The sequence below is a fragment of the Coturnix japonica genome, chromosome 2, assembly GCF_054131305.1.
Source record: "Coturnix japonica strain WE chromosome 2, WE-NBRP24, whole genome shotgun sequence".
In the NCBI taxonomy this organism is placed as follows: domain Eukaryota; kingdom Metazoa; phylum Chordata; class Aves; order Galliformes; family Phasianidae; genus Coturnix; species Coturnix japonica.
This window is the reverse complement of record NC_140664.1, coordinates 85352713-85365782: the sequence shown is the minus strand read 5'-3', so window position 1 is coordinate 85365782 and position 13070 is coordinate 85352713. Positions and strand designations below refer to the sequence as shown.

The 13070-nt window shown below is 39.4% G+C and overlaps 1 protein-coding gene and 1 long non-coding RNA gene across 12 annotated transcripts in view; both read right to left on the bottom strand.

The window, feature by feature from the left end:
* DNAH5 (dynein axonemal heavy chain 5) overlaps window positions 1-10067 on the bottom strand; it is a 113583-nt gene extending 103516 nt beyond the window's left edge. For 9 of the 11 annotated variants that reach the window (XR_014942820.1, XR_014942821.1, XR_014942823.1 and 6 more), the window contains exon 1: window positions 9890-10067. Coding sequence is in view for 6 of the 11 variants with exons in the window: in XM_085537852.1 (XP_085393978.1) it covers window positions 9890-10048 (159 nt within the window). In the remaining 5 variants the exon portion in view is untranslated. Of the gene's footprint in view, window positions 1-423; window positions 623-9889 lie in introns of those variants that run through there. The other 2 variants (XM_085537853.1, XM_085537858.1) reach the window with 1 other exon arrangement.
* A 9-nt stretch (window positions 10068-10076) lies between these two features.
* LOC146762008 (uncharacterized) lies at window positions 10077-12149 on the bottom strand. Its single transcript, XR_014942825.1, has 3 exons — window positions 12014-12149; window positions 11325-11414; window positions 10077-10206 (listed from the first exon to the last, which is right to left on the bottom strand). It is a non-coding gene; the product is annotated as an uncharacterized LOC146762008 (long non-coding RNA).
* Between the last annotated feature and the right edge of the window lie 921 nt (window positions 12150-13070).

The following is a 13070-nucleotide window of genomic DNA, read 5'->3' as shown; positions in this document are numbered from 1 at the left end:
TGTAGCTAAGAATTTGCTCTATCAAATAGTGTTACTGTGTTCTCTGTATCTGTTGTAGTTTCCAAGGAAATAAACAGCAGGTATTACTTTTGGAGCAATTCGTGTACAAATACCTTTAAGTGCAAACTTGCTTTTCCAAAAAAATTGTGCAACTAAGCCTTGGTTGATATCCTACCAATTAACTTATCAGACTGGTTGATCCATTTACAAGACTAGATAAACAAAAGAAACCTCTGACATACACCTATCCCAAATGCTGTATTTTGCTTTCAAAAACAAAGTGTAATTAGAGTGTTTTACGAAATACCATCCACTTATAGTATTTTAAAACATATGTTAAAACAGACCCTCCACCCCAATTCAAGCATTTACTCAAGCTGCATCATTACTAGTCTGGACCTAATCCACAGTTGTTTTCCTTACCTTTATAACTCTTCCAATGCTCTGCTTCCAAAGTTGCTTTCTTCCAGCTCTAAACATTGTACTATTTAATACAAACATCTATTTTCCACATAAGCCTTAAGCTATGATATAAGATTATTCATTCATCAGTTTGCACTCTCCCCCCAGCCTTTTGTTCATATTTGTTTCATTCCTGTTCTGCAGGAACACCAAAAAACACCTAAAAAATACAGTAAAGACCTAAAAAGTTAACAATTACTAAGCTTAGCTCTGCATCATTTTTTTTCCTCCTTAATTCAGTCCTAACATGCATTTAAGTTACTTGAAGACTGAACTTAGAAACTAGAGAATATACTGCCTGTGGATCTGCAGTTGAAAAGCACTGCTACCAACCTCAGCGTTGTTAAGGTGATATTGTTTATATATAAACACCACTCAATACAATTCATCATGCTCAAGGGCAACATAACCATTTGCAAAAGTCAATATCTGATTTGTGTTTAGCCTTCTTAAGTAATCCTCACGTCAACAGACATCTTTGTTTCCTTGTCACAGGTGACTGTTTAAATATATAGCAACAGCAGTCAAGCAGTTTTCAAATAGCTATTACCTACAGACTACTAAACTACCAAGTTTTTATTTATAGTTTTTATACAAGCACACTCAGTCTCAGTTATTTTTCAGTTGTACAGTGGGTGCTTAATGAAACTGTTTTTCTTCAGTAACGAACACTGGGGCTTTTCTTCTCAAAAAAGCTTTAATTTTTTCCACTTCAGTGACAGAATCCAAATGCAATGTCATGAAAAATCCAAGAAAAACAAGATAATCATCCAACATCAGGTACAATAAGGCTTTTTTTTTTTTCCTAACAGCTAATTCAGGCTTAGAATGCTCCAAAATTTTATTGCCTATACTAATATCAATGTAAATCACATTTACAATCATTTGATAACATTCTAATAAAAAAAGCTATTTTCCTTGCATTACCTGATTTTCTGTGCAATTTTCCTCATCCACAGTCAAATCAGATTTTACACATTGATAGTTACATAGATATATTTGAAAGAGAAAAACCTAAAAGAATTGCACTTTGTGTAAAAATAAACATTCATTCTCTAAACTCTTTACAGTCCCTCTTAAAATTAAGTATGTTATTAAATATTATACAATGAGTTAATTCCTGGATATATTTGAGAACAGTGAAGAATTATTTTATTTCATATGTGATGTATATGATTTCTAATGTGAAAACTCTGCCCAACAGTCTGAACTTGCATCAGGAGAATATATCCCAAGAAAAACATCTCTCAAAGAAGAATCTAAAAAAGTGGAACTTTTTCATAAAATGATGTAAGGCCACAGCAGCTAAGTTAAAGAAACACAAAGAACATTAGGATATCTGTAAGGCATATAATCCAGTCTCCTACACAAAGAAAGTACAATTAGAGGGGGGTAGCTGAGAGAAGTATGCAGTTGAGTTTTTAATAGATCCAAGGATGGAGATTTTGCAATCACTTTAGCAGTATCTTACCATCCAACTTAAAGACCACTCTCACATATCTAAGTGATATTTCTTGTATCCCAGCTTATGTCTTGTTGACTCTTATTGCCCTGCATCTTCATTAAAAGTCCAACTGTGTCTGTACTCTGCAATGAAAGGGCTTTAGACTGGAATACTTACTCCTTTCTTCCTAGTGCAGAACAAATCCAGTTCTCTCAACATCTTCTCATATATCATTCACTCCAGTATCCAGATCATAACACACTTTATCAACCTATTGGCTGCTTCACCCCAGCCTGTGGCACCTTTCATAGATTCACAGAATCATAGAATCACAAGGTTGGAAAGGACCTACAAGATCATCTAGTCCAACCCATCACCATTACTGCCACAGCTACTAAACCATCTCCCATAGCTCCTCATCCAGACACCTCTTGGACACTGCCAGGGACAGTGACTCAATCACCCCCCTGGGCAGTTATTCCAGTTCCTGACCACTCCGAGAGAAAAAGTTTTTCCTTACGTCTAATCTAAATCTCCTCTGGTACAATTTGCAGCCATTTCGTTGGGTCCTGTTTGCTGCCTGGGAGAAGAGGCCAAACCCCTCCTCATCACAGCCTCCCTTCAGGAAGCTGTAGAGTGCAATGAGGTCTTCCCTGGGCCTCCTCTTCTCCAGACTAAACAATCCCAGCTCCCTCAGCCGCTCCTCATAAGACTTGTGCTCCAGACCCCTCACCAGTTTTGTTGCCCTTCCCTGGACAAATGCCAGGGCCTCAATGTCTGTCTTGCCAGAAGGGGCCCAGAACTGAACACAATACTCAAATGTACAACCTCACCAGTGCTGATTACAGTGGGATGACTATCTTCCTGCTCCTGCTGGTCACATTATTTCTAATGTAAGCCAGGATGCTGTTGGCCCTCTTGGCCACACTGCTGGTTCATGTTCAGCTGAGCATCAACCAACACCCCCAGGTCCCTTTCCTCTTCACAGTCCTCCAGCCACTCAGCCTCAAGCCTACAGCACTGCATGGGGTTATTGTGGCCAAAGTACAATTCCACAATTGCTGCAAGGTGAACATGAGCACTATTGGCTCATGTTCAAGGCGAGCCCTTCTCTGTAAATCTGATATATAGCAAGTTGATCACTGACATGCATTGTCATACAAGATTATTCCATCCTAACTGCAGAACTCAGCATTTGCTTACGTTGAATTTCTTGAGGTTTCTCTAAGTCCATTCTCAAGTCTGTCTAGCAGCCATGCTTTTCAGTACATCAGCCTCTCCTGCAGTTTGGTATCACCAACAGAGTCACGCTGTGCTCTGTCCCATAATTAACTTTTAAATGCACAAAACAACATGAGCCTCAGTATCATCCCTGAGAGACCACTAGTAAGTGGCAATCAACTTGGCTTGGTACCACCTAGAGCCTGCATGGCATCCAGTTTTCCACCTAAATTATCAGGCAATTAACACTTATATCACCAGTTGACTTTAAGGATGCTAAGGGATACCACATCAGACACCTTGCTAGAGTTAGGACAGAGAATAACTAGTGCCTTCCCTTTCTCCATACAGTCAGTAATCTTGTCATAGAAAATATTCAGGTTGGTCACACAGGATGTGACACGAAGAAATCTTTTTTGGTGGTTGGCAATCATTGTTTTGGTTCTCAATGTGCCATTACATGTCTTTCAGAACATTAAGTTCTCATATTAGCTGATAAATTATGAAAGTTCATTTCACTGTGCCAAGATTTTTTTGATGGCATTATAAGGCAGAGCTCCAGCAGCGAGTTTTCTTTCATTATGGGTAATTAGCTGCCATCTCGTGGCTGAGAGCCTTAAGTGCACATTATATTTATGCTATTTTTCAAAGACCACGAAACAGAGCCATGGTAATATTTGAAAACTGAAATACAAAATTGTCTTTTATGGACGTGATCACTTATAAATCACAGATAATTATCCACACTGAATAAAAGTGGGGGAACTTAAAGAAAAGCCTATCATTCTCTGCTGTACTATTTTAATATAACTGCAATGAAACCAATCAAAGCTCACGGTAGACTTTCTTAATGCACTTGAGCTTCTTTAAAAGTCAAACAAGATGAGGTTTCAATACCTTTAACTGAGACAAGGATTTTTCAGCTGCTTTGTTGAACAAAACCAAAGCTTTGATATATGCAATCGATCATTGCTGAAAAATACAATTTCTACTGAATTAGAATATCTCTTCAACCTACTTGTTTGATAAGATAAAAGATATGGCTAAGGTAAATAATGTCATCTTGCTGCTGAACAGTCAGAATTTAACTATCATGTAGGAAGAACGAGTGTAATTCCGTTTTGCTTTATGCAAGACCTTAGTTCTCCAGGCTCTGAATGCCTATTTCCTGTGCTGCTAAGAAAATAAAACTCAATTTAAAATGCTGTAAAAAATACTGAATACTTAAATAGACAGAAGCATATCAATACCCAAAATAAATTCCTATTTACAGGAATAGATAGTAATTATTTGGTAAAAGCCAAACATCCTAATTCAAACTATCAGATTGGCAGCCACTACAGCAGAGATATTTCATAAAATAAACCATTCTGAGGGACAGACAGATTTCAGGCAAGTAATACGTTTTCCATTTTGAGGAGCTACAGAATCTCTCACCCTCTCTGCCCTTTCCTACTATCAGTTATTCTTGGATGTTGTACCCATCATGTTCTTCAAGCACCCCTAACACTGCTCAAATGTCCTTGCTACCTCAGGTAGCACTGTCTAATGAGAAGGATAAATCCTCAACATGTAATTGAAGACTGAGAGAGAAACAAGGTCCAGAATCATTGGAAGCTGGAGACACAGCTGAAATTGAATGGCTGTGAAAGAAGCATGTTTAGGAATCTCTGACCCTTGAAAAAGAGGACAAGAGGGGAGTTTTTAAAACCAGCCTGAGGAAAAGCTAGTAGCCATTGAAAAGCATGTGGTTTCAATCAATATACTCACTTGATAAAATGCCAGAAGCCCTGCATCCTCAGAGCATATGACAGAGGCTGCCTGCAGAGCAGAATAAAAATGTCGTCAACATTCCTGTTGACCTCTAAGAAAGAGTTTTCCTTGTTCATTTTAAAAGGTCTAAATTACATCTAATTTTAGTACAAGCAGTTATGCCCACACTGATGGGTAACTAGCACTACCAGAACAGCAGATTCAAAGAGCAACACTGAAAGTGTGTCAGCCACCAAATATCTGGTTCTATAAGTCTGAGTTGTGCTCTGGCCTACCTCTCCACAGCCGTGGATCAGCTAATCTGTTCAACCCATTCAGGATTCCATTCACATATTAATTTACATGTCAGTGGGTCACGGTAAAACTCACCAGAAAAGGAAATTAAAAAAAAAACAATATTGAAACTATTAAAGGAAGAAAAAATACTGAAACAACAAAGCATCTAATTCTGACCTACTGTGTGATATCTATGCAGCTACTAGGAGCTTCTACACCAAAATTCTGCAACATGGCTGTAATATCTGAGATTATGACACTATTTCTTTGACATGTTTCTAAGAAACTTGCCAGCAATCGAAACAGAGGTCATGTCATGAGTTCTGGAACAGACAATATTGTGGATGTGGGGGATGCAGTTCCTGTCTTCATTGTTCTGCAAGGCATTTCTCTTCCACAGAAAGGGAAGGTGCATCTATTTATTTGTATTTCAAAGTCAACAAAAGAGTGCTTTCAATAAATTTATCTCCAGTAATTAGCTGTAAAAAAGCTGCAAATTCAGATTCTATAGCATCTAAATGTGCTCTCATTTGCAACTTCATTCCCCAGACTTTGGCCATTTTTGTTAGATACTAGCTGTCACAAATACTTTACTGAAGCTTGCTTATCCCTCTTGATGGAGCACGGTGCAATCTGCCCACTTAGCTCACTACAAATGCACTTGCAGTGCTCACAATATATTATCTCGCATCAGATGACATGTTCTGCAGTACAGCCATTCATTCTTTCTACATTTTTATATAAAAATATAATTTCACTACTACAACAGCAGTAGTTCAAAGCATCATGACAGATACTTCCAAGTCATAAGGAATTTAAGAGAAGATAATTCCCAATTTGTTATGAACATTCTTCTTGTTCACAGGCACAGATATAACATTAATATGCAAGATTATGACCTTCTAACAAGTCTAAGTAGGAATTACAGTGCTGAAACTCAGACACTGAATTTCTGTGCTCCTTTGTTGGTTTCAGTACAGTCAGCTCAATCTTTAAGTTGAGCTCTCAAGGTATGCAGCTACTTTACAGTCCTTGAGGGCTCCTGCTGGAGGAAGGGATGAAAGTTAGATTTACTTTAACTACTGTGAAAAGAAATCCAGAATAAGAAAAACACTTGAACTCTGAATGAACCTATCTGTACTCTACACAGCAGAAAGTACTACACTAGTTGGTCCATGATGACAAAAATTATGTTGAGAATTACTGTATTAGAATGATGGTTACCAACAACTCTACCGGATTTCATAATTACACAAATTAACAAATTTGAGTTTTAGTTTTCCAAAACAAATTTCTAATATATATGCTCATTAGCTTCCAATTAGAATGCTATGGAAATTGCATCAGTCAAAGTTGTATTGTAAAAATTCCTCTAGCTTGAGGCTATTTTGCAAGGTCTTTGAGTTATAGTATCAACTCAGTTCCTTTAAAAGCTTTTCCTTCAGGCCTTGTTTGCTTTATATCATGGTTCTTCAGATTTATGCAGATTAGAACAGTGTTCCATCTCTATTCCACATGTATTTGTTCATGCTAGCTTCTTCATCCCTCTACCTCAGAGTAACATATTGCTACACTACATAGCAGTGAAAATATGTATCCATTCCCAATCCAATCTAAGCATACTTTCTTTCCACAGGAATCTCAAGATGTGCTTTTTATCATCATTTCTCTATAAGAATTGATTTTCTCACTCTACGATATGCAGACAAGTCAGTACAGTACCAGAAACATAGTATGCATATCCTTATCATTCCTAGAGCTAAAATTTCAACTTCTTGATCAGTAAAACAGAAGCTGTAGTGCTGTACTCCCATAGATTGCTTTGTCTTTATGCCATGTGGGGTCAACTGTTTGATGCTAAGAAATGCTGTTTGTTTATATTTTCTAGAAAGCCGTGTAACATTTTATTTCCACAATTTGCAGAATTTAAGTATTTTAAACAAAGTATTTAGCTTCAAGGAAAAAAAAAAAAAAAAGACTATTTTTATTGTAAATAATTGCTAATTATTTGTATAGCATATAGTGTTAAGCCAAGTAGCATTTCTGTTCTATCTTCTTCGTGTTTGGAGATAACATTCTCTCCAATGGGCTTTCAGCAGGCGATATCAATGTGAACAATTGTGTCTTACAGAAATGTTGCTTTTGCTTTCCCACTCTCACGGGTATCAGAGAGACAGCACATCATATGTACAGCCAAGACCTGAAGAACTGGTAGGACTGTGTTTTGGATCATGTCTCTGCTCCACAACTACTTAAGCATCTCACAATCTAAGAGTTAGCCACTCTTGGTGGCTCTAAGTATGGGTCTCTAGGACTTAACATCGGATCATGTGTTATTATTTCTCTCCCTTCTAAGTCTAAGGTGGCATCAAACCCACCAAACACAGATGATACTTACAGACACATTTATAAAAATTAAAACTTGTCTAATTTTTTGCTACTATGCAACTCATGTAAGATAATACAAAAAATGATATATAACAGCTTGTGAGTAACTTGTTATTAATAACAAAATGCCTATTTGAATAGTTTGTTTTTCATGGAACTACCGACAAAAAGGCTTATCACTTTGCCCAACTATCAGTGGCAACCAGACAAGACCACTTGATGCTGGCCAGGCAACTCAGACTTAGTTGCCAGCACTGGAAGCTCAGACAAGTGCACACAGAAGTGAAATAATTCCATCAATGGAATTTTTATGTCCCTTTCATAAGCAATAACGCCATACTGATGATGTTAATTACATGTGCTGAATTCAGGCTTTTCCACTGCGTGAACTCAGCAGTTCTTCTGCACTGAAAAGGTTGTTCAGACACCGTTGAACTAAATTGATCTAATTTTCTTTTTAATAGTCCACTCACAGCTGCACTGAGCTTACAAAGGTGAGCTTATGACAAGATAACCATATCTTATGTTGGAGACCTGGATGCTAGCTAAGCATCTAACACATGCTCACTCACATTAGGCAAAGCAGACCATGTAACAATCAGAGAATCACAGTGTAGAATCATAGAATGGTTTGGGTTGGAAGGGACATTTAAGATCAACTAGTTCCAACTCCCTGCTATAGGCATTGACACCTCCCTCTAGACCAAGCTCTCGAAGCCCCATCCAGCCTGGCCTTGAGTGTTTCCAGGGAGGGGGCATCCACAAACTCTCTGGACAGCCTGTTCCAGTGTCTCACCACCCTCAAAGTAAAGAATTTCTTCCTGATATCTAGTCTAAATCTACCCTCTTCCAGTTTAAAGCCATTTCTCCTCATCCTGTTGCGATGTACTCTTACAAAAAGCTTCTCCCCAGCTTTCCTATAGGCCTTCTTCAGGTACAGGAAGGCCCCTATGAGGTCCCCCAAAGCCTTCTCTTCTCCAGGCAGAAGAGCTCCAGCTCTCTCAGCCTATCCCTATACAGGAGATGCTCCAGCCCTCCGATCATCTTCGTGGCCCTCCTCTGGACCCACTCCAGCAGCTCCATGTCCTTGCACTGGGAGCCCCAGAACTCGATTCAGTACTCCAGGTGGGGCCATACGAGATTAGAGAGACAGAATTACCTCCCACAGAGAGATAAGTCAAATAAATGAATAAAATTATTTATTTTCATTGCATATTTAAAGATATGGTCTGTCTTTGCACACATTTTTTCTTTTCATTTTCCACAGCTGAAACCATCTCTTATTGCTTCTTTGCATGCGTCCTCAGAAAGTCACAAATCATGCAGCTGTCCTCCCTATTAAGTTTGGTGTACATTGCTGAATATGGGATTATTCTTAGGAAAGACCTGCTATGGTGTAACTTCTGAAACACATGTCTGAACTAAAGTCTCCAGACCACAAAGGCATTAAATGTTAAATATAATCAGACTGTACACTGAAGTCAAAATAAAAAATGACTATATAATCCCACAGCTAAATATCCATGAAAGCAAAAAGAAAATGAGGCAGTCAGATTTTCAGCCAAATAATGCTATGATCAAAGTGTAACTTTTTAATAGTTTATCTTGTGATTTTTGCAGTTGTACAGAAACATTAGCCAGTCAGTGTTTGGATTCATCCTGGAATTACTGTAAAAATTAAGTGAGGTGTATTTGTATTGCTGTAATATTATGGGAATCTAAGGGATTCCAACCATCCCTCAACACTGGGAACTACATGCAAGTACTTTGAGTACTGGAAGGCATCAGTGAGGTCTCCCAGGAGCCTTCTCTTCTCCAAGCTAAACATGACCAACTCTCTCAAGCTTTCTCCATAGGAGAGATGCTCCACATCATATTCTCTTCCCCCAGCAGCCCCCTGAAGCAGCCCCTTTCCCTCCTCCTGTGAGGGCTGCAGCTTAGGTCTTACACCTGAAGTCTCATCATCAACTATTGCCAAGAGCTGCCCAAGAGAAATTTTGTCTGGTTTATAACAGCTTGAGAATTTTATTACAGAGATAACTTCTCAGAGAGATGGCACCACGGAATTCACCTCCTCTAACCTTCTTTTATCAAACCACAGCTATCTCGGGAAACACAAGCAGGTACCTAGTAGCTGCTAAGCTATACGGAACGAGCACGGGAGAGCAGAATACGCGCGATGTGAACAGGGATGCAAACTTCATCTTCCACTTCAGACGCTGACATGACCCCCTCACCATCACGACCAGGAGACCTCTACACTCTACACACCGTGCCCCGGGGCAGCCCACGGGACCCCGTTTGTTTTCCTCCCCCGCCCCGCACCTGCACCTCCTTGCCGCTCTCCAGCGGCGTCGTGGCCAAGCCGGGAGCCTCGTGGCGGCAGACAGACCCCACTGGGGTCTGCACCCCGGGAAGGAGCCGGTCCGAGGTTGAGGCGACCGTACCCAGCCGTCGCCTCCGGTGCTGCCCCGCCGCCGCCATCGCCCGCTGCCGTTGCTATGGCGAGGGGCTCTGCCGCCGCCGCCGCCGCCCCCTGTCGACCCCAAAGGGCCACAGCTCCGCGGTGGGCGGGATTGAGGCCGCCATCACTGCGTGGCGACCCGGCTTTCCATGCTGTGCTGCTGTTTGTCTCCCATAACCTACAAGTGAAAATAAAGATCGCTGACACCTGGTTACACAGATCAATCTGTTAATTGCCTATCTATAAACCAAGCGTGTCTGTAAACAAAGGGGTGGACGAGGAGATCACCTTCCCATCAACATCTTGATAGGAGGAAGAAATTAGGGTGGTACACTACAGGAAATGCGCAACAGTGCAGAAAGCTGAGATTAAATATACATGAACAGAAGGCTAATTATGTGCAACCTGACACTGAGGCATTAGCAGCTTTAGCTCACCTGGATTCCATGTCCACACAACAGCTGAAAACTAAGAGACAATAGATTCAGGAGAGGAGAAAAAAAGAAAAAGAAAGAAAGAAAAAAAGAGAGAGAGAAAACAGGTTATTTGAGAAAGCCTCTGGTCCTGTTCCTGGGCACCACTGAAAAGAGCCTGGTCATGTCTACTTTGGGCTCTCCCTTCAGGTGTTTATATACATTGATAAGATCCCTCTGAACCTTCCCTTCACCAGCCTGAGCAGTCCCAACTTTCCTAGCCTCTCCGCATATTACATATTATATTTGACTCCTGGAGTATACCACTTTTGACATTTTTTCACTTGGATTTTGTGCTGCTGACCACAACAAGCTGAGCTTGGCAACTCTACTATTTTCCTGTCCATCTCAGTTTGAATTTATCTAGCCTATACTTCATTCATTCATGAATATCTTAGAGGAGACAGTCCCATAACCAAAGTGGGACAGTAGAATCAAGGTAAACAACAACCACTGCTCTTTTCTCATCCGGTGAATTATTGATGTCCTTGTAAATGGATGCCAGGCTGTTTTATCTATGCACAGTGTTGATGCTTTCAAAAATAGGAGTCTATTTCACTGAGATAATTGCTATCACACATTTCTATAACTGAAGCTTGTTGCACATGTTTGACAGCTATTACCTACAGAAAAAAGTTTAAGCATAGAAATATTTTTTGTTCCAATTTTAATTTCTAGGAAAAAAAGCAACGTTCCAGATGTTGCTTTACTAATTCTGGGTTGAATGAAAGGATTGTTCAGACATCACACTCTTGCTCATGTGTCTAAGCAAACTCAAGACAGCCTTTGACATTTAAATCTATTAAGCTTTTAAGATACTCACAACTTTCAAATCTTATCCTGTTTTTCATTACCCTTTTTGCTTGAATCCAGCGAAGTAAAAAAATCAATTTGTTTGCCTCTATCTGAAGCCCTGAGAAAAAATAAATAAAATAAAATAATAAAAATAAAATGAGAATAATCGTAGTTTTCATGTTCTTATATAAACCGACCACTAGAGGGAGAGATAGTCCCAAACACTCGAATACATCTAATTCTAGGTGGAAGAGGCTCTAAATCCTAATTTGCTTTCTGTCTCTGTCACCATGACCACAAGTCCAAAATCTACTCTTTCCTTTACGGTACAAGTGTTCAGTTACAACAGCTGTTTTTCTATCCATGTACTGTGGCCATGAAAAAAAAAAAGAAATTTAGTGATGTCTTAATGATAACAGTGATGATACCTTTACCTATGTTAGCCAGTTTAGGGTGGTTCTGCAGCAGTTGCTAGACCACAATATACAAGGTAAGGCAGTCTTGTATTGTATCCCAAAGCAATCAAAACTAATAGTTCTCAATAGAAGAGGAACATAGCAATTATCCATCTCTCTGCTGCTGATAAAATTAATCAAACAGAATAGAACTATGATAAAATCTTCACACATCCATGGTCACATTTGACTATGTGAGGAATTACTTTATATTTTGTTATAATTTATTGAGCAAATTTACGAGACCAACGTAAAACTGTACCTTGTTACAGTTCCTGAAAGGCAATCTGTCAAAAAAAATCAAGGAAGATATACTCTAGCAGAGTCCATCCGCATGCCATTCTGGGCATTCCAGGAGTTCCCTAGTCTCATTTGTTCCTCCATCAATCAAGGCACAGGAATGGCAGGCCTGCAGAGACTTAATGTCCACCACAATTATGATCATAATCTTAGTAAAGAAAAAGAAAGAACATTTTGTCCATTGGCATCCAAGAAGTGACCAGAAGGAACAACAAGCTGATTTTTTTATGATTTATTCATGATTTTTTGACTGGATGACGTAAACAACTGGAACTTTTCTCTGTTCCCTGTAAAGATAAACCAGTAATTTACATGTCTCTTGGACATGATTGTCATATAGCAAAACTTAGCTTACATGCATTTATCAGACAAGGAAAAATAAATATATATGGACATAAAAGATAGATCAAGACAGGAGGTCTAAGCAGTAAACATAATGAGAAATTGCAATTGCAATTTGAAAGGTCAAGAAGTGGTAACTGGAAAATGTCACTGGTGTTATAGCCCATCTCAGAAGCAGACCGGATGCATTTTACAAAGAATGTTTGGGCTTACAGAGAGACGAGTAACAAGATGTAAGGTGGAATAATACAAAGATGGTAACAGAAAGGTTATTTGTAGGGAAAAAACTCACCAATATGGATGCCTTCACTGGGAAATGCTGAGGCAATCTTAACCAAGAAGTAATCTCCAAGAGATGCTGCTTTAGTGGTCAGCCCTTAAATGAGGTCTAGAGAACATGTAGTCAAGCTCCACCCCTTCCAGGAGCACAGCTGAATTACTCTCACCTGTGCTCCCACAGCTGACCTGACACTTGCCTCAGCTGATTAATCAGAGATTCAGGCTGATTACCAATTTCCCATACACAAGAGAATGAGAAAGTACCCCATAGTTGGAATTATAAACCTCATACATAGTAGAAGCACGCTAAGAGTAACATAGAGCTGTGCTATGAAGGAGTGCTCTTTTGTCTCTCCTTACAGGTTCTCTAAAAAGGAAGGCCCAACAGGCAGAGCAGG